This window comes from Leptodactylus fuscus, chromosome 2, assembly GCF_031893055.1.
Source record: "Leptodactylus fuscus isolate aLepFus1 chromosome 2, aLepFus1.hap2, whole genome shotgun sequence".
In the NCBI taxonomy this organism is placed as follows: domain Eukaryota; kingdom Metazoa; phylum Chordata; class Amphibia; order Anura; family Leptodactylidae; genus Leptodactylus; species Leptodactylus fuscus.
Genome location: NC_134266.1, coordinates 154713301 through 154735486, shown reverse-complemented (window position 1 = coordinate 154735486; position 22186 = coordinate 154713301). Strand labels below are relative to the sequence as shown.

The 22186-nt window shown below is 40.9% G+C and overlaps 1 protein-coding gene across 1 annotated transcript in view; it reads right to left on the bottom strand.

The window, feature by feature from the left end:
* CASTOR2 (cytosolic arginine sensor for mTORC1 subunit 2) overlaps positions 1-22186 on the bottom strand; it is a 144856-nt gene that overhangs the window by 14121 nt on the left and 108549 nt on the right. The window contains exon 3 of the mRNA XM_075264925.1: positions 234-427. Within this exon, the coding sequence (XP_075121026.1) occupies positions 234-427 (194 nt within the window). The remainder of the gene's footprint in view (positions 1-233; positions 428-22186) is intronic.

The window sequence follows — 22186 nt, the reverse complement described above, 5'->3', positions numbered from 1 at the left end:
AGAAGGTGCTTTTGTGCTATTAAATTTTAAGGCTTAGGTGCTCTAAATGTGTCTCGGCACAGGAAAAAAATCTTACCCACTTAAAACCTTATTATGACCCATGGTTAACCTATACATTCCATACATTTTTTCCTTCTATAATGCAGTTAAACATTCACTTTAGCAACAACAATTTATTAATTATTGGAAATAAAAGAATAGAAGACAGAATTAAAAACAGAGAAAAATCTTACCAATATGAAATCTGTTTGATAGGTGGATAACATAAACACAGAGATGTTCTGGTCTGCAAGTGGTGCTATAACCGATTTTGCTATTTTGGTCACTCCAATTGGCTGCGAGCTGGAGGAGCTGCTACCTCCTGAGACCACATTCAGGGCTAACCATGTTGCATCGGCTACACTTAAATGTTCTGAAGATGGGAGTTCTGTAAAGAAAAATAAAACATCAAAACACTGCGTAAAATGTAAAGAACTGAACACACACAAACTTAATGGTCTTTGCTAAAAACACAGCTAGTAGAATTAAAATAGTGGGACTTGAACTTCTACTTAAAGTATTTATAAGAACATAACCTAAAACAGTGCACAAGCAATCCCAGCAATCTCCTCCTTCCCTTTAATTTTAGTTGGTCTCAATGTAATTAAATGGAAAAAAACATATAAAGAAATGTTCTCCATGTGTCTCAGGACATCAGACATGTCCTCCTTCCTTCTCTTCACAAACTTGCATCTGGCTGTAGGACAATTGGAGCTTCCCATCTGCCTTGTCTGAAGTAGGAGACATAGATCATTAAAGGAGTTATCCCATTAAAAAAATGACCACAGGGTCTGAGCATTGGGTACCCCAACAATGAGGAAAAAGGGGAATGAAGTGCCAGACACAATAGCACCCTGGCATCGAAGAAGGTATGGGGGGATTTTTATTACTATTATTAATTATTATTATTATTATTATTATCAACATCATCACCATCACTGGAGCACTTGATGGCGAGACCCCTCCCCAGCGATGTGACAGTTATTCCCTATCCTGTGTCTTTAATGGAACATCCCCTTTTAGTCCTGCCCTAAACTAAACCCTTTTTCGTTTACCAACTGAAAATGAAAGACTATAATGAAAGCTAAGCCATGAGTTGTTTTCAGGATATTTACAAGGCTGTTCATTTCTAGAACATGCTAAGAATCTGTTTACTTCTGGGTTTAACCTTCCTTTAAAGAGGTTTGTCAAGTTCTTATTTAGTCATGTACTCTATGGTGAGATTTTTTTTCTTCGCTCAGAATAAAATTCATCTCAGTAGTCACACTCCATTCAAGGTCTTGCTAGATTTCTTTTCCCTATAGCACCTGCCTCTATGTGTGACTCATGGCCCTCTCTTGTTACTGTACGTTTAGCACTTATAGTATATTCCAGTGTAGTCCCTTTCGATTGTGACTACTGAAAAACTTTCACCATTTGGGGACCAAAAAAGGATGGGGCCCTCTTTAACTACAAATTGTACCAGTCTCCAAGGAAGTAAGAAAGAGTTGGAGACCTAAGGGCTCATTCACACGGGCACAGAGGGGGCGGATTATGGTGCAGAATCCACGTCATAATCCGCCCTCTCTCTATGGAGACCACTTGCGATCTTTTTTCTGTGAGTGGCAACATGCCGCTCAAGGAAAAAAAAGAAGTGAGCGGCCTTTTCTTCAGATTCGGGGCTCATTGAGCTGCGGCGTCCACCTCACGGCAGCACCATCCAGACTAGGCCCATTCATTTTGGGTCTACTCCAGAGAGGGAATCAAAATCAGGACCAAAATATGCTATTCCACGCACGAGTAAACTAGGCCTTATAACAATAATAATATTATCATTATGATGGTGCCGCATGAGTGGCAGCCTCGATATAGTGCTCCAAGCTGAGAGCAACCTTTATCTTTCCTTTTCACTCTTTTTTGTCTGTATCTTCAAGAATCCTCTACTCAAGCAAACTAGCACTATGAATTAGCAACTACAAATCGAATGGAAGATCCTGTGGAGTATTTTTTTTTTCTGTTTCTATTGTTAAAGCATGGACAAGACTCAAGACCTGATCAGCTGGAATTTCCTGTGTGGACATGTGCCTGTTGTGGGACTATTAAAGGATTATCTTATCTTATAATAATCTTTATTTACATAGCCCAAGCATATTCTGCAGCACTGTACCATTTGTAGGGTTCCATTACAGACAAAAAAGATTCATTACAAAGAAATAGTTACTTCACACGATGGGACTGAGGACACTGCTCGCAAGAGCTTACAATCTATGAGACGGTTAAACTTTAACCTATCATGCTGAACCATTTGCTTTATCTGAATGCTGCATGCTATAGAGCAAGCAAAGCTGAGCAGATTGCTATACGAGTTATGGGCATAGATGGATTATCCTGAGAGAATAGTTTATAGAGGGAAGATATTTTTTATATATATATTTATTCAGTTATGAATTATTCAATAGAAACCTATATTTTAGTTTCACAAGATATTCACAAAAATTGATACGGCTTCTGTATCGACTTTTAGTGTTTCCATACATTTATGAACTGTGCTACAGAAAATAATCATTTTTTCTATGTACTATATTTTACTTAGCTCTACTCCAGAACATGTCATTTAGAATACACATATTGACCTTTAAACACAAAGGCTTTTCAGTTCACTTATCGCTAATATGACTGCTCAGTAAATTGTTTGTGTACACCACATCCCACATGTTGTTCTCTTTCTAGAGCAAATGATCTAGTTGCTAGGCAGATATGTCCACTTCCAGTACGGGTGTGGGAGTCAACACTGACATCTGGGGGCAGCGAGATGACAACAGAGAGGACTAACTCAATACAAGAGAAATGTATTCATCCGAAAAAGTTATTTTCTTGCCAGCACAGGTATTATTATATAAAAGATAATCTCACAGAAGCTGAACACAGAAAAGAGATGGCCAATTATGAGATTAATATAACAGAGGCTCACATTTCATTATTTCGGTCTGTTCCCTAAAGAAGCCTTGTCCTTTACAGGAAAATGTGATGCATCTTCATATGGCCCTTTAATCCAGAGCATGGGATAAGTAAATGGAGAGAAAGACAGAGGTATACTGTACTATGAAGCTCCAGGGTACCATGATGCATCCATGATGCAGTAACACACTGAATTTCCCCATGGTGGAACTATTAAAGGATTATCTTGTACCAATAGCAGACCCCCTACCTACTATGTCCCTTAATAACAAAAAAAAGTGTCCATATTCCAGAAGGGCCTGTGGGCCTCTTTAATACCCAGATGCAACTGCTACCACCACATCTGCTAGAACTATGCCCCTTGTGACAATTGGGGATAGTTTAGCATCAAAGGTAGTGGTTTTCCTGGACTCAACAGAGGTGTTGGTGGCGCTGGGTGCCAAATAAACAGCAGACCAGATAATGCGATCTAAAATACATGACTTTATTCAGCTTATAACGGGAACAAAAATAACAAACAGCCTCGCCCACACACAGGGCAATACCTCACTTCTTGAACCCTAACTAATCTATTGACGGCAAGATACTCTACTGAGGTTTCTTCTCACTGGCCTGGCTCACACTGAGCTTAACCAAGTCCTTTCTGGATACCAATTCTCTTGGGACAGACCTCCTGTCTATCTCTAACTGGTCCACGATCCACCTGCTCATGCAGGTCACAAGCAGCACCCCCTTCTCTGGAGTTGGGCTCCTTCTGAAATCCAGTCTTCTTGGGACAGACCTCCTGTCTGTCTCTAACTGGTCCAAAGCGCACCTGCTTCTGCAGGTCACTAGCAGCACTCCCTCTCTGGAGTTGGGCTCCTTCTGGACTCCTGTCTGTCTCCAACTGGTCCAGATCACCTGCTCCTGCAGGTCACCAGCAGCACTCTCCTGCTGTGTGCACTCCCTCTGGAGTTGAGCCCCTTTCTCAAGTATGGGTGTGGTCAGGGCCCTTTTCAACCCTGTTTTTTGTCGCTCTACAGCGCCCTCTAGGTTCACACCCTGTTTAAAACAGAGACTGACCAGGTCAGTAGATTTATTCTGTAACAAAGTGTTAATTTTTAACCTAATATGGAAATACATTTTCTAGAATGTAAAAAACAAATAAATAAAATGTTCCAAAAGCAAGAACTGTAGCCACACTTTATGGGCAAGTGTATATCTTCAGCGGACAGACACGCATGTACAGAACATAATCACTGTAAGAAGAGTAACGGACTGGTAAGGACCACTATCATGAACACACTGGATGGCGGAAGGATTAGCAAGTGTGCATCAGGTTTATTTTTATTATTTTGTAACATTTCCTATTTTTTGTAAACTTAAAGGTTTTTCACAAGATTTTAATATTACCTTAGATAAGGTCTTTAATATATGAATGTGGGGGAGGGGTGTCAAATACTGGCACGTACTCCAATCAGCTGTTTCACACAGTCACAGTTCCCTCTGATCGAGTGGCGCAATTGTTTTGAACTAGGTGAGGGACGAAAACCCTAAAAACAAAAGGATTTGGCAGCTAAAATCCAACTGTCTGACTCTTATTCCCACCAACCTCCAGGAGGGAATCGGAAGGCCCCCCCATACACATTGGATGGCTGACTAGTCCTGGCAAGATTGGCAGGTTTGACTGATGCTGTGAAACTACAACTTCCAACATGCGCTATTCACTTCCATAGGAGTTCCAAGAACAGCAGAGCATGTATGCATGCTGGGAGTTGTAGTTTTGCAACATCTGGAGAGCCAAGGTTCCATGCCCCTGGTTTAGGGGTTGTAACTTTATGACAAGTCAAATGCTGAATAAATGAGGATTTAGTAAATGGCCCAAACCCCTCATAAACGTACAGCTGCTGGCACGGATCTGTCTGACCTTTACAACGACTCTATATTATACTCTGGAGAACTCCATGTTGGAGAGGACAGCCTCTATTAATGTTTAGAGGTTGTCAAGTAGCTCTGTGGCCGTCTACTGCGTCACTACCGTTATTGCATTTACTTTTTTTAGACATACTCAATTCATGTCATTATAACAAGATTCAAAGCCAAGTATCAGATAAACTAGTTTACAAGAGCAAAGTAAATGGAAATGTCTATTCAAACAAAAGGCATTACAAAAAAGAGAGGATGAAAAAGAAATGTAGACTGATGTTCTAATGAATTATAATAATTATCATATTCATTGCCATTACATACACAGTGAAGAACAGATTTCTCTGCCAAGCCTGAAGGCAGAAGAGGCCTTTATGAATAAAGACAGAACAGTGTCCACACTTATTATTGAGCTTATACCTGTTTTTTACAGGAAATTGCATAAGGTAATAAGTTGCACCTAATTTGCACAAGAAACTGTGCCAAAATTTGTGTCATTTGTCTTCTTACTCCAAAACCAAAACCGAATTATAAATGTTATTTTAGGCTGGGGCGCCACGAGGTGTTATACAGTCCTATCCATATATTGTAGGAAAATACGTGCAGTAGACATGATGCGATTTCCGAAACCGCAACAGTTTTGGAAATCGCAGTATGTCCACTCCACCTATTTCTAAACTGCAGTATGTCAATTATACCTAAGGAAATGCTGGCAATTTCCATATATGTATAATGGAATCAGAAATTCCACAGAGGAAACATAAAAAGTGCTGCGGGAAAAAACGTGATGTGTTGCCGCCACGTTTTTTCCCGCAGTGCTTTTTTGCTGCAGCCAATTAGCCTTTAGTCTAATTTATCAAAGAAGAAAGTCTAAAAACGTGCAAATTAAAGGGGTTGTCCCATCACAAGGATCCTATCTATACTGCTTGTTAATGTGGATTTAAGACTTTTCCTAAATACACTGCTTCAGCAAAACTGCTTTGTTTGTCCACTATCTTACTTTATTCAATTCATTGTTGACACAGCCCTTGACTTATCTGCTCAAAAGTCAAGTGAGGTAGCTGCCTGCTCTAAGGGGGAGGGAGGAGGGGCTAAGTGCACAGGAGCGAGCCTGTGCTTCTAGCTATTCCTGTGTCTACACCACGTGACCTAGCTTCCTGCTATGAGATAGAGAGGAGCTGCTTTAATTTCTTCTGTTCTCCCAGTTATCACGCTAGCTAATTCAATTGTGTTCATTATGGCAGAGACAGGCAGTCTCTGTATGTAACACAGAATGGAGTTGCTGCTGCCTGTACTTCATAGTCCAATATGGGTGGGCGGAGCGACACGCTAATTTGGGGGGCGGAGCTAAACGGCAGGTTGCATGTGAAACCCCGCACCAAATGAGGCAAGAAACCAGGAAGAAAGAAGATTTTACAGCAGTGAAGACTGGTGAGTATGCGACGTGGGAATACCCCTTTAAATGTGACGCTGTATCCCAGGAAACAATACTTGATGATGTCAAATTTTGCACCTATATTCTAATATAGTAACAAAGGGAATAAGACAACATGGAGTTATAGGACAAGATGCTCAGAATTGTTATGTCATAGAAAGTACCTTGATTTATTGAAACAAACTTTCCAGTTATAGAAATACAAAACCAAGCACAAAATAACACGGTTTCAATTCTACCTGGAGTGTTCCTTTAATAGATTAACTATGCTTCACCAGGAATACAAACATCCAAACCTTCTCCAAATCCAGAAAGATACCATGTATTAGAAACCTAATTCTTTATCTTAAGCCTTTGCAACAGACATCTACTTGCAATAAAAACAAATTGTTTTGTGTATTTATTGTGTTGTCTTCCCCTCCAAGCTCAATGATTTTCACACACTGTTCAACACGTCTTATTGTTTTCCTCAAGAAAACCCCTGGGCTTTTCCAGATCAATACATTTACAAGATATCTTACAGAGCAGACAATGTAACTTCACTCCATTATACAGTTTGTTTGCAATGTCAAGCACCACCTTAGCACTTTGCTCAAACTGGTATAATATAATGGACAACATACCCTAACTGTGAATAAACAGTAGGACTGTGGAGACCGAGATGAATTTTAACTCAGACTACCCTCTATTTCCACTCACTGACTCCTTTATAAGTGATGATGGCGTCCTGATAAATGCAAATCCACAGCAAAGCAGGAAGCTTTAGAATAAGAGAAACTTCCCTCTAGTCTGTTCTGGCCAAAGTGGTAAGAAATGGGATACAGAGAGGGGTGGCTCAGTGGTTAGCACTGCAGCCTTGCAGCACTGGAGTCCTGGTGTTCAAATCCCGCCAAGGGCAAAAAAACATCTGCCAGGAGTTTGTATGTTCTCCCCGTGTTTGCATGGATTTCCATCCCATATTCCAAAGACATACGGATAGGGAAAAAATGTCTCTGTGTTCCCGTAACATGTTCTACTAGTTTTTCTTAGGTTGTAGAAAGGCCTTTGGACCCCTCAATCTACAAAGACTGGTCGCTAGCGACTGCCATCTCTGCACCTCATCTATACAGAAACTAATTGATAATTTGCAGAAACACTGTCTGTAATTTCAAGAGAAATGACTCATTTTACTGGACTGGACTGATTCTAATAAAAGAGAACATGGCTGAAAAAAACATCTGCTGCTTCTTACATGGGAAGTTTTTACCAAGGATGAGTCCAGTACTGAAGCCATGTTGCAGACATCTCAGGTTTGAGAAAGATACTATTCCAAGGAAGTGATGAGTATTCCAAGCTCAGACAATACACTGTAAATGTCACTATTTACGATGGAAACTCAAGATAGGGACCACAAAAAGAGAGACACCAATGCCCTTGAGGCACAAGAATCCAACAAGATCCAAAGAAAATCAAAGCCATGTAGGAAAAGATGGAAGATTCTAATGAGAACCTTCAGTAACTGGCCAAGAAAAGGAAGAAAGCTGGAAGAAATGTTTGTCTCCAAGTAGAGTTGTAGAGAGATCTTCCCAAACATATGCATGATTCCACAGCCCTGTAAAAAATAATGGCTACCAAAAGCCACATATCATGTCAGAGGCCTTTATGAAACTCGGCCAGTGGTCTATATACTTGGACAGCAATAGTCCGCCAACTTTTTGTATATTGAAAAGTTTGTAAATAAATTTCTGAGAATTTTATTTGCTTCACCCCTTTCTGTGTCACCAATGAAAAGATCTTCCTGGCAAGCAGAACCATTATTTATGACACGAGGTCTCTAATTTTACTCTATGCATTTATTTCCATCACTTCAGTCTTGAACTTGTCTTTTTAGTCACCCTGGCCCTGGAAGCTGATTTCCCGCCGGATCTTAAGCATGATGTAAAAACCGACACAATTATTAGATTAAGGTAGATGAATTAAAGGTGTCGTTATTATGAGAGGAGTGAGCGCTCATATGAAGAATTATACTGTGCAGCAATCATACTGAAATGAAAACCTAGAATCACAGCAAAATCTATTGGTACATAAACCCAAGCTCTTCCTCAGGGAAATCGGCTGCACTAATTAAAGCAATTTGCAACTTCTTCTAAAAGATATTAGGCTATATCTTTACATGTCCCTAGGAGGATTCTCAACAGTTAAGGCATGCCAAAGTGGATCGCTCACTAAATATAACACAGCTCACCTTAAAATGAAGTCACTGACAAATCTCTAGATGTAAGAGCCACAAACAAGTGACAACTTATGATAAGTTAATTACTTTGTTACATTGTAGTGTCTAATATTATCTTTTTTTGTACCCGCAGATTTGTAAGGTGCTCTGGAATAGGGTGCTATATAGGTAAAATGATCATCATCATCATCACAGAAACAGTATTCATGCAGTTAAAAAGGACCTGCCATCTCTCATGATGTTTGTTTTAGTAAAAGTGTATGCCCACAAAATGTTCAATACTTCTTTCTCCTGAGGGAGGTCCGAAACACATATAGAATCAAGAATTACTCCAAATCATTGCAGTTAGTTTCATAGAAAATAAATGTGAGAATACAATTGTGCTAAAAAAAAAAAAAACTCTCTCTCCACTCATGGTTAGTGGTTGGTTGAAGCCATTTATTGTAAAACTTCTGTGGTTTCTCTTGTTTATATCATAATGACAACCAAAAACATCAAAATGACCTTGTTCAAAAATGTACATACCCCACTTCTTAATACCGTGTATTGCCACCTCGAACATCAATAACAGCTTGAAGTCTTTTGTGGTAGTTGTGGATGAGTCTCTTTATTTTCTCTGATGGTAAAAAGTCTCCAGTTCCTGTAAATTCCTGGGCTGTCTCGCATGTACTGTGTGCTTGAGATATCCCCAGAGTTGCTCAATGATATTGCGGTCAGGAGACAGCGATGGCCACTCCAGAACCTTCATTTTCTTCTGCTGCAGTCAAGGACAGGTCAACTTGGCCTTGTGTTTTGGATCGTTGTCATGTTGGAACGTTCAAATACGTCCCATGTGCAACTTCCTGGCTGATGAGTACAAATTTGCCTCCAGTATTTACTTATAATGTGCTGCATTCATCTTTCCTTCTACTTTGACCAAGTTTCCTTTGCCTTTGAAGCTCACACATCCCCACATCATCAGTGATCCACCTCCATGCTTTACAGTCGGAATGGTGTTCCTTTCATCATAGGCCTTGTTGACACCTCTCCAAATGTAACACTTATGGTTGTGGCCAAGAAGTTTGATTTTTGTCTCATGACTCCAAATGATCTTGTCCCAGAAGTTTTGAGTCTTGTCTCTGTGCTGTTTGGCGTATTGAAGGCGAGATTCTTTGTGGCACTTGTGCAGTAATGGCTTTCTTCTGGCAACTCGACCATGCACCCAGTTTTCTTCAAGTGCCTCCTTATTGTGCATCTTGAAAGGGCCGCACCAATAGTTTTCAGAGAGTCCTGTATTTCAGCTGATGTTATGTGTGGGTTTTTCTTTGCATCCTGAACAATTTTCTGGGCAGTTGTTGCCGAAATTTTGTTTGGTCTACCTGACCGTGGTTTGTTTTTTACAGAGCCCCTGATTTTCCATTTGTCAATCACAGTTTTAACACTGGTGACTGTCATTATCAATTCCTTGGATATCTTTTTGTATCCCTTTCCTGTTTTATAAAGTTCAACTACCTTTTCCTGTAGATCAGTGGACAATTGTGTCAACTTCTGGGCATGTTATCAGGCCAAAATCACCAGGGTATGTGAACATTTTATCAGGGTCATTTTGATGTTTTTGGTTGTCATAATGATTTAAAAAGAGAAACCACAAAAATTTGACAATAAATGGCTTCAACCAACCACTAACCATGAGTGGAGAAAAAGTTTTTGTGTTATCATTCATATTCTGTAAATAAAAGCTAAAAAAAAAAAAATCTTCCAGGGAATGTAAACTTTTAGCACAACTGTAAGTATACATTAACCACCGACATCAGATTTTGTCAGGTTTTCAGATAAAATTTCTCTCAAGCGAAGTGCTGTTTGTATCTGTCAGACTTTACTAGTAGTCAGGGTTCTTAGTGGGACTACCTCTGAGTTTAGCTCAATATGCCTTAATAGTTGGTATAACAAGGGATTAAAGGGGTTGTCCCACGTCGCATACTTACCCGTCTTCGTTCCTCTAAAATCTTCTGTCTTCCGGCTTTGTCTCGTCATTGGTGGGCGGGGTCACTTATGCAAAGCCAAGCGGTGAGATGCCGCCGGCCCTGCGTGCGCGCTCATACACCAGTCTACCCTTCACAATGCGAATACAGACCCGACACCCTGCGGGTCTGTATTAGCATTGTGAAGGCTAGACTGGTGTATGAGCTTGCACGCAGGGCCGGCGGCATCTCACCGCTTGGCTTTGCATATGTGACCCCGGAGCGGAACAGCATCGCTTCTGCCGCTGCTGGCTTCATGCAGGGCAGAAGCATAGCGATGTGCCTGTGCTGGCGTCTAACAGTCCCCAGCATCCGCCTATTACAGCTGGCACAGGTGAAGCCAGCAACATCTCTATGCTTCTGCCCTGCATGAAGACAGCAGCGGCAGAAGCGATGCTGTTATTCCGCTCCTCCGCCCCCCGCCCCGGAATAGCAGCATCGCTTCTGCCGCTGCTTGCTTCATGCAGGGCAGAAGCATAGCGATGTTGCTGGCTTCACCTGTCCCCCAAAGGGTAAACTACCCCCCCTCCAGGCTCGCTCCCGTGTACTTAGCCCCTCCTCCCTCCCCCCTGAGAGCAGGCAGACATCACTTGACTCAGGTCAGGGCTGTGGCCACAAAAAAAATGAATAAAGTGAGATAGTGGCCAAACAAAGCAGTTTTGCTGAAGCATTGTATTTAGGAAAAGTCTTACATCCACATTTACAAGCATTATAGATAGGATCCTTGTGACGGGACAACCCCTTTAAGTTAATTATTTGCTAAGCCTATGTATAGAAACATATATATGCTGTTTATTCTTCTCTCTTGTATCTAACGTTAATATTTTACATTCAATAAGCCGCGTTGTTACACTCAGACCACTAACTTTCCAAACAGAGGCGCTGCATTCTTGAGTAACAATGCAGCTTTAACACTGAAATCTAGCTGATGTGATAAGAATTCAGTGAGTTATGTGGGCAAACAAAGCACATTGCTGATAATGGGCAGGACATAGAGGGAATTCCACATACTTAGTGTCAGGGGCGGGTAGACAACAGTTTACTGTAATATTCCAATTATTTATTCTGCTAAACAAATGTACTAATGATGATGGAAACAAAGATATAATGGCGGTGCTACAGGTTACAAATCAGCGTTCCTAGAACCATATATAACAGTCATAAATGAGAATATCAATACAAGAAAAGGGAAAACTTATAAAAGGAAATTAAAAGAGAGTACACAATCCAAAATGTCTACAACAAAAAGATTTTTGAAAAAATCTGTCTCAATTCAGGGTAATTTTAGAAACTTACTGAACACAAATTTATTGAGTTTTAGTTAATGGTAACATGTCACCTCTTCTGATGTCACCTATGCTGCCATAGATTGGCTAAATTGAGAAGAACAACATGTTAATAATGTAGCCATGCAGATAGTGACACAGGGGATCAGAAAATTGTCGGTGCAACTGTAAACTTTATAGATGAAATTATCATAATTTACTACATACATAACAAGCTCAATATTTTACATGCTGGCAAAGTCACACACATAAGTGACATGTAAAATGTGTAATTGAGTACTGAAATTCTGTTGTCACAGCTGTGTGCTTGTCCTGCCAGCATTACATCTTCTATGTCTGATGGTCCAAGGACCAGGTCTTGATGGAATGACATTTAGTATTCAGACCTACCAAGTAAATGTAGAGTAGCCAGAATAAACTAAAACTGGCATAAGTTGTAGGGGTATGAGACAAAGTGCAATAAGCACTGGGCCATTCCATACTGGAAAAGAAAGGTGTGAAGGCAATAACTACACAAGGGATCCATTTTGATTGTTGCTATACAAAGACTCTCTGCCCACATCCCAGACTTCATATCTGCAGACGAGAAGAGGAAACTCTACATCCTACTGGGAGAAGAAGAGGCCACTGTGGAGATCGCTGCCCAATACGTGTCCAGCTGTCACCAAACAAGAGGAAGATGAGACTCCATGGACTGTTATATTTATCCCAAAACACCCGCCCCACCCACCCCCACCCCCACCCACCCCCACCCCCACCTCCCCATATAGCAGTCACCAACGAAGAGGAAGATGAGACTCCATGGACTGTTATAACCGAACCCCCCCCCCCATACCCACCACCCACCCAACCCAACTCCCCCCCCCCACCCACCCACTTTACTAGCTTTGGCAATGCCAAATACCTATTCGGACGTGCCAATAAAGCATTTTTTTGATTTTGATTTGATTTGAATACATACAATGTATACAGTGTTCTGATCATGCAAGACAATGTTTAAGAAATGAAAGCACAAAACATATATACATAACTGAGAAAAACCTCACCAAAAATGTTTCAAACGTTTGCAGCTTTGTAATAGAATTTAGCAGCTCGCCACAGTTTCGGCTCATTATGAAGCAGCTCGCCTATCTCTACTTTTAAAGTATTATTGAAATGAGAGGGGGGATCCATGAATAGGGTGTCTGATTTCTATGACGATCTTAAATAGGACAAATTTGGAACCGCAATAAGCATGTGAAAAACCATTATTTATTTACATTCACAGATACTGACTGGTGACAGGCTCATACAGCTTAATTTTTATGACCTTAATTATTAAAAGTTCTCAGGACCATTGTGCCAGGCAAGTCCTCTTACCTCTTGTGTCACCCCTATTTCCTCATACAGTATATTGTAAGCTCAAGCTAACAGGGCCCTCACTCCTATTGCTTGATATGTTAAAGGGATTCTATCATTAAATTGCGGCACTGGCTTCAAACTTCTACATATGCAATGTTGGCAGTCTGCCCGAGGCCCGATGGCAGAGCCCGCTGCGCATGCATGGAAGTTTAAAGCCATTCTAGGCGAAGATAGAGGCGGCGCTGGAGATTTCTCTAGCAGCATTGGGGACGCCCCCAGTGCTGTTTGAGCACTGGGGACCGCCCCCAGTGTTGCGAGAGAACTCATTTGCATACCGAGGAAAAGTGGGATTTCTAATGAACGGTGGCACGGAGAAGACATCTAAAGGTAGGAGAAGAATAGCCTTTCTTAATGCTATTCCTACATGTTAGTGAGAAAAAAAAATAGCAATATAATGATAGAATCCCTTTAATTGTTTTGTTACACTGTAATACCTGATATTATCTGTTCCCTATGATTTGGAAAATGCTTTATTATATGTTGGTGCCGATATAAATAAAATTAGTTTTTTTATTATTATTACCTATATATAAAGTAGAAATCTCATGATGTGAAAGTGTCTGTAAATACACGAAGATTATTGTTTGCTTGGATTATAAGCAGCCATTATGTACTTACCAACTCAAGGCTTTTTAGAGCTGTGAAAAAGTCCCTAGAAATCAACTTTACTTATTTCATACAGTGCCAGCCACACCTAAGAATGTGTAAAATTGCCAACATTACATCCATTATAATTAGATTCTCAAGGAATCTTCCACTTTCACACTGAAAATTAAAAAAACAAAACATAAACAAAAAAGAAGTCCAAGTGCGTTATGCAAACACCTCAAAAGAGTATTTATCTAGAGCTGGGGGATATTTTTAACTTCTCTAAATATACATATAGTATATTGTGACATCTGACATGTTAAAATACTTTTTGGCACAGACGGGAATTACATAAGAAAGATTACATAACGGAACTATTAATGTAAGTATTTTATTTTGTTTGACTGAACACAGTAATAGCGTTGCTTGAATAAACTCCAGTAGGGCTTGTCTATTTCCAGAAGACTAAATGTTTAATTTTACTTGTGGAAGAAATGGCTTGATAAAATCCTTCCAGCAATATACATATTTTAAATAATCTGTTTAGTACTAGGAAAGCCTTGCAAACCCAGGATGACCTCTTATAAGAGTTGAGAATGGAGATTAATGGACTAATTCATCAATTCCATGATGGACGTTGCCTTCTGTTGCATGCCACACAGCTTTAAACAAACCTTACTGCTGGTAGACTTTGGTTAACCAGTTACAAATTCAGTTCGATCGCTGCTCTTGTAGCTGAGGAGGCCTTCAGCAGATGTCTTTGTTTTTCATACAACACATGGATATTCAGTGTCACGCATACATTTTAACATTTTTACCTCTTTTTACCAATATACTAAAAATAAATCAACAAAGTCTAAAAAAACAACAAACAACCCCAAAAACACTAATATCAGGTGTTACTGATAAAGTAATGGAGAAATGATATAGAATGTAACAAATAGATTGTTAACTCCTAATACTGTAAAATGGATGGCAACTAGGGTTGAGTGATCAGGATCGGAAAAGATCGGATTTCGATCGGCGATCGAGTAAATTTCACGATCGGAATTCCGACCCGATCTTTTCCAGTGGGATCGAGATCGGAGGTTATCTCAAGATCGGCTCAACCCTAAAAGTGACTTTTCCCATAGAGATGTATTGACTAAGGTTGAGGATCGGGTTTGGAAAGGATCGGATTCTGATCGGCGATCGAGCAAATTTCACGATCGCGATCAGGATCAGGATCGAGATCGGCTGAAAAATGATCAGAAATCGGATTTTAAAATCGATCTTGAAATCTCAAGATTGGCTCAACCCTAATGGCAACCAATGCCAACTAAAAGGTATATAGCATCAAGAGATAAATGAAAGCAGAAGGCCTGCTCTAGTTTTTTACCTTTTTGGTCTGAAAAACTCCCACCTGCTCATAGCTTGTCCATCCAATAGCAAGGAGAGTGTCTTTGTCTATTCTATTTGCAAAATAATAGCAAAAAGTGCCTGAATTTTTGGATAATTTGTGCCAAAAACACTGACACAGCTGACACCATGGTACAAAAATGCCCCCAAATTTTGGTACTGTAAACTAAGACTACTAATATAAGGTCTAACATGAGATTAGACAATCTAAAAATTTGGAATGAAACAGCATTAGACACTTTTCATAAAATATAGTGCAGTTTAACATTAGGGTTTCCGTTCTTCAGGTCTGTTTGAGGACCCGAAAAACAGTAATCTAATCCGATTAAAAAGCAGTTACCCACGGAAACCGGTTTTCGCCTGAAAAATGCGGAGAGAAAAGTGCTGTTTCCCTGAAATGGAAACCAAGTACTAGTACAGGTTGTAGGCAAACTTCGACACTTCAGCTGTTGTCAAACTACAACTCTCAGCATGCATACTTGCTCCACTGTTCTTGGAACTACCATGGAAGTGAATGGTGCATGTTGGGAGTTGTAGTTCCACAGCTGCTGGAGTGCCAAAGATTGCTGACCCCTGCACTAGTGTGATCCCAGCCTAAGACTGTCTAGTCTAAGATTGCACTGTCTAACTTTTAGATGGTATTGATAAATCTGAGCCAATGTGCTTTGGTAGTCTGTGACACACAGTGGAAATGAAGTGGCTAAAAGCTATAGAAAACACTCTAGAGAAACAAAAATGCAGAGAATTTAGCAGAGACCTGGCGCTAATGCCTGAGATCAGTGCCTGCTCTGACCGCAAGGATTAAATACCCCGGCGCCTCAATCAAAGCTGCCTAGGCACCATTTTCCTGGTGGGGCTAGTGTTCCATTGCCATGAAAGTCGGGATTTTATTGAAGGGCTGTCAGGCTTGTCTGGTTATGATTTGTAATATGGTGTATGCAGCCTGTCATACAAATGCTGATATTTTGCAATGCATTGAAATGCACTAGCTTTGTAGTGCAATGCATTAGAGATCGGACCCCCTCCAGTTCAAAACCCCATGGGGGTCTAATAAGTGCAATATAAAGAATTAAAATAAAAATTAAAAGAAGTAAAAATTCAAAATGACCCCCTTTCCATAGAATAGATATAAAAGTTAAAAAATTCTGTGAAACACATACATATACATCCAGTTTTTCGCCTCTGATCAAAACTTGAATAAAACCTGATCAAAGCAATAGACATTCCCCAAAATGTTATAACTAAAAAGTACACTTGGCCTCACAAAAAACGTGGGGCCTTAGCCTTAAAATAGGCATCCATGGTTCATAAGGAAACATAGAATACTGGTGACATGTCATTTTGGCTGCACAGTGAATGCAGAAAAAATTAAGCCCCTAAGAAAGTCGCACAAATGTCCTTTGACTCCAACTCCACCCAATTCTGTATTTTTTTCAAGGTTCCCAGTACATTGTACAGAAGAACAACTTGTCCTGCAAACATTAAGCCTTCATATGGCTCGGTAAACTGAAAAATAAAAATAAGTTGTGAGGTTTGGAAGGCAGGAAGTCAAAAACAAAAATGGAAAATCGAATTATTATTATCGAATGATGTAATAATTGATACATTTTTATTGTGATTTGGAAGCTCGCTTTAAACTGAACATACGCTATTCTTTGCTATATAAGCAGAACCTGACTCAAAATAAAATTTGCTATGTTTTCCAACAAAATCAACCATGTTTAGGAAATCTAAGCTGACCTCTCATGAGTTGATGTGGGTAAAAGGGTAGTTTTTCCTCTGACAGTTGAGAGGCTCCTGCGGTTTTTGTATGGTTTGTCTTGGTTAAGGTTTACACATTTTTAGAAATGTTACAGAGATTGTTTTGTTTGTCACTGGAAATTGCACACAAACAGTATACCAGAGTAGCTAGCAATGAATGGACCATTTGACTTCCACAAGAAAATCAACCCCCCAGCTTTTTATAAAGCTACCATGAAACCTCAGTGTTGTTCATCTCTAACAAAGACACCATAGACGAGACTATACGCAGTAGACCGGGCTCAATATGTTTACATTGTAGTGATATTTACAACATGTTTTTCACTGCAGGGCATGAGCTCTGTATGCAGAATGTGTAGAACATTCATCCTGTGAATGGTTGTCAGATGACTAGCAAGTGACAAGACAAAACATGAAGTTTTCTCCTTGCCAAATCATGCTAAGATCTCAAGGTCAACCCTAGTGCTATTCCCCAAGGAACTGCAGAGAAAGTCCAGGCTTCCTGCTACCTGGCTTTTTCATTATATAAATTAACCTAGACCAATTTATAAAGGAAAAAAAATGAAGAAAAGGGAAAAAACATATTAAGAAAAATAGTGATAACTGCCAAAATAAGGCCATTCAGGGATATTGAAAGTGACCCTTGTAAATAGTGTTCATATTAAACCTAAAAAAAAGTCACTATTTTATAAAAAAACAAAACTTTTTTTTTTTTTTTTTACTATATTTTCAAGCCGCAAACCCTTACAAAGGTCAAACATGAACAATGATTATCTATTGATTGTTTGTCTAAGATGTAATTACCAAACCAATCAATAATCCTGGTCAATGACCACACACACTACACGTCACCTATGTAGCTTATACCATAGAGGACATTACAGGCTCCATTTAAGTTTTATGGTTTAAATAAGTCAGCACAAAGAATAAGCAAAGTAAGAATCCCCTACTATTAAATGTTTTTCTTTTCAAAGCTGCTGCCCCATAGTGGCCCCTGTACACAGTATTATGCCCCATAGTGGCCCCTGCACACAGTATTATGCCCCATAGTGGCCCCTGTACACAGTATTATGTCTCATAGTGGCCCCTTCACACAGTATTATGCCACATAGTGACCCCTGCACACAGTATTATGTCCCATAGTGGCCCCTGCACACAGTATTATGTCCCATAGTGGCCCCTGCACATAGTATTATGTCCCATATCGGCCCCTGCACACAGTATTATCCCCCATAGTGGCCCCTGTACACAGTATTATGCCCCATAGTGGCCCCTGTACACAGTATTATGCCCCATAGTGGCCCCTGTACACAGTATTATGCCCATACTGGCCCCTGCACACAGTATTATCCCCATAGTGGCCCCTGTACACAGTATTATTCCCCATAGTGGCCCCTGTGCACAGTACCGTATTTTACGGACTATAAGGCGCACTGGACTATAAGCCGCATTGCCCATGAGCGCCTTATAGTCCGTCTCGGTTCACATATAAGGCGCACCGGACTATAAGCCGCAGTCCGGTGCGCATTATATGTTATTGAAAGCGCCGGCAGGCAGACTTTGCCAGCGGCCGCTTAACCCCCCGCGTGCCAGCCGCTTCTATTGGAAGCGCTCGGCAGGCGAGGAGGGACTCTATCAGCAAAATCATGCTGATAGAGCCCAGCAAAATCATGCTGATAGAGCCCAACCGTAAAAGTTAGATTAAACTACCGCCACCCCCGTTTTAAAATAAAAGCCTGAAACAGAATGTGAAACTTACCGAGCGGTGCAGGGTGGGCTGGCATTCAGGCCTCCTCTTCCTCCGATGTTCCGTCCTCCTCCTCCGCCGCTCGCTAACTGATAATGGCCTGGGCGCATGCGTAGCCGTAGTAGAAGCATTATGATATTGCGCATGCGCCCCGGCCATTATCAGCGAGCGCCGGAGGAGAAGGATGGAACATCGGAGGAAGAGGAGGCCTGAATGCCCGCCCGCCCGCCCTGCACCGCTCGGTAAGTTTCACGTTCTGTTTCAGGCCGGCGTGACAGCAGGGCTGCCGGACACTTCCCATTCATTTCTATGGGAGCCGGCATGCGAGCGCTCCCCATAGAAATGAATGGACTGCTTTTTTCCATTCATTTCTATGGGGAGCGCTCGCATGCCGGCTCCCATAGAAATGAATGGGAAGTGTCTGTCCATTCATTTCTATGGGGAGCGCTCGCATGCCGGCTCCCATAGAAATGAATAGGAAGTGTCCGGCAGCCCTGCTGTAACGCCGGCGTGTACGGCTGTGATACACGCCGGTGTTCTGTAGTGTGAATGCACCCTTACGGTGCCTTTTATGTATGTATGGAAGCGGCACACAGACTTTGCCGCCGCTTCCATCCATATATAAGCCGCACCGGACTATAAGCCGCACTTACGATTTCTTAGGAAATCGTAGGTTTTTATGTGCGCCTTATAGTCCGGAAAATACGGTATTATGCCCATAGTGGCACCTGCACACAGTATTATGCCCCATAGTGGCCTCTGTACACAGTATTATGTCTCATAGTGGCCCCTTCACACAGTATTATGCCCCATAGTGGCCCCTGTGCACAGTATTATGCCCATAGTGGCCCCTGCACACAGTATTATCCCCCATAGTGGCCCCTGTACACAGTATTATTCCCCATAGTGGCCCCTGTATACAGTATTATTCCCCATAGTGGCCCCTGCACACAGTATAATGTCCCATACTGGCTCCTGCACACAGTATTATTCCCCATAGTGGCCCCTGCACACAGTATTATACCCCATAGTGGCCCCTGCACACAGTATTATGCCCCATAGTGGCCCCTGCATACAGTATTATGCCCCATATTGGCCCCCAGCACACAATATTATAGTGACTATGGGGCATAATACTGTGTGCAGGAATGGGTGGGAGGGGGTGTTGGTCAGAGTCTTCAGGAAAGGGGGGGGGGGGGCATGTCAAAAGTTTTCCACGGGGCCCTGCCATTACTAGTTACGCCACTGCATACTGTGCTTGTGTTCAGGTGGTCTGTATCATTTAAGTATCATTTAAGCTTTCTAGGATTTGTTATTTCAACAATAGTAGTTCAGTGATATTATTGATGCCAAAACTACTGGGAACCTAGTGAAAACCATATGAACCCCATTAAAGTCAATGTCTTTTGACAAATGACAGGTCACTGCACTTCACCAACAAAATTTAACAATAGCTCTGAGGATTTCACTCCAGTATGATGTAGATTTTATGGATGTTTCTGAAACCCTCCCAGTACCATTCCAGATCCACAGCCAAACCCGTCCTGATGGATGATACTGCAAGAAACGATGTTCACAATGTTGTCGCCATACTCTATCATGTCTCTTACTAGGTGTCTCCCTTCTAGCTAATTTGCAGTTCACTCACTAGGAAAGTTCCATCCATAGATACCATTAAAAAAAAAACAAGAAAGCTTCACAGTGAGTGGAAGAAGGTGGGACTAGTGCATGCAGAGGGTAGGGGTCGTATTTCTTCACAGTAGATCTACAAACAGCTTTCTCTGTGCACTGGACTGAACATTCTGCACAGTTTACAATGTAAAAAAGTCTACTCATGTACTTCTATCTACTTCTGGCTGCTCATGTGATTACAGATGGGATATTATTCACACACAATAGGCAGCTTTCCTGACTGTGCTCATAGATTGCTCTTCTCCTGTGTCAGGAATATTTTTAACTGCATTAGGCCTGCATGTACTGTATTTGCAGCTCAGTGTTCCTGGATCTCCTTTAGTATTCTCAATTTTCTCAGCTATTTATTTGTAGACTATTCCTTACTGTACACAACCAAAGTCTCAGAGAAAACGATAGAATGTGCTACAGCCAGAAGAGATATTAACAGCAGAAAAACTAATAGGACACCATGTATGTAGACTTGTACAGTCATAGAACAGAGTGCACAGTAAGACGCTTTGAGATATTTTCTTGAAAACTCAGGTACCCTTTAATGACACTTGGCAGGACAAGGCATACTTATCGCTTTTTTTTTTTTTTTTTTTTGATCCGTCTTCTGCGAGTCATAACTTTTTTATTTTTCCATTGATTTACCTATCTGATGACTTGCCAAGTTACATTTTTAACCCCTTATTGCTGGAGAAATTAACATTAACATGAGGGCTTAATGTTTGTGGGACAAATTGTTCTTTATAATACTACTGTTTATTATTCTGTACAATATACAAAGCTGTAAAAAAAAATTCAGAATGGGGTAGAATTGGAGAAAAAGTGCATTTGTGTGACATTCTTATGGGCTTTGTATTTACGACGTTCACGCCCAAATGACATGTCACCTGTATTCTATGTTTTGGTCTGGGGTACCAAATTTATATAGTTTTATTTACATTTTTAAGCTGTTAACAAAAATATTAAACTTTGCAAAAAAAAAATAAAAAATTTGAAACTTTTTTTATATTCACAAATAAATGACAGACAAGCCTGGAAGCCTTCAATAGGGTCTTAGCTGTCATGACAATGGGACACCAGCCTGGATCTTTCTCCAGGGGCTGTTGATCCCCAGAAAAATGGCGGCGCCAGGGGCCTTAATCCCTGCGATTAGTGTGGGCACGGATTGCGGGCATTAGCACCGAAATTCTGCTGTTTAATACACCTGAGACCCGGCGGCTATGGTGGATGGTCATATATAAATACATCTGCCGTAGTCTTGCTATTATAAAGGGGTTAACAAAACTATAAATATCTGTGCTTTTTTTTTACTTCTTTTTCTTGCAGTGGTCACTGTACAGGTTAAATGACATTAGCTTTTCAGTACAAAATGTTTCAGATGTGGCACTACCAATTATGTACTAGTTATTTTTAACATAATACTGTATTTAAACACAATTTTTTTTTTCCTTTTACAATTTTATTTATTCCCACTATACAAGTCAATGTAAAACTGACATTCAGCCTATTAGACTGGGACTAATAGGCTTTCATAAAAAGCAGCGCAGGAGGCTACGGTCAGACCTCTGGCTGCCATTGTTCCCCTTGGCTCCCCGAGAATGCACTGTGAAGAGGGCCGAGGGGCTGGCAGAGGGGCACCCTTCCCTCTGGTAGCCAATTTACAGGTCATGGTCGCTATGTATGTAAAGGGCTGCAGCAGGGACCCATCTGTGTGTGCATCAGCCAGGCTCCTCCTGTGCCCATGTGATCACCATGACGAATACATTCATCATATAGTGGGAATGGGTTAAATTC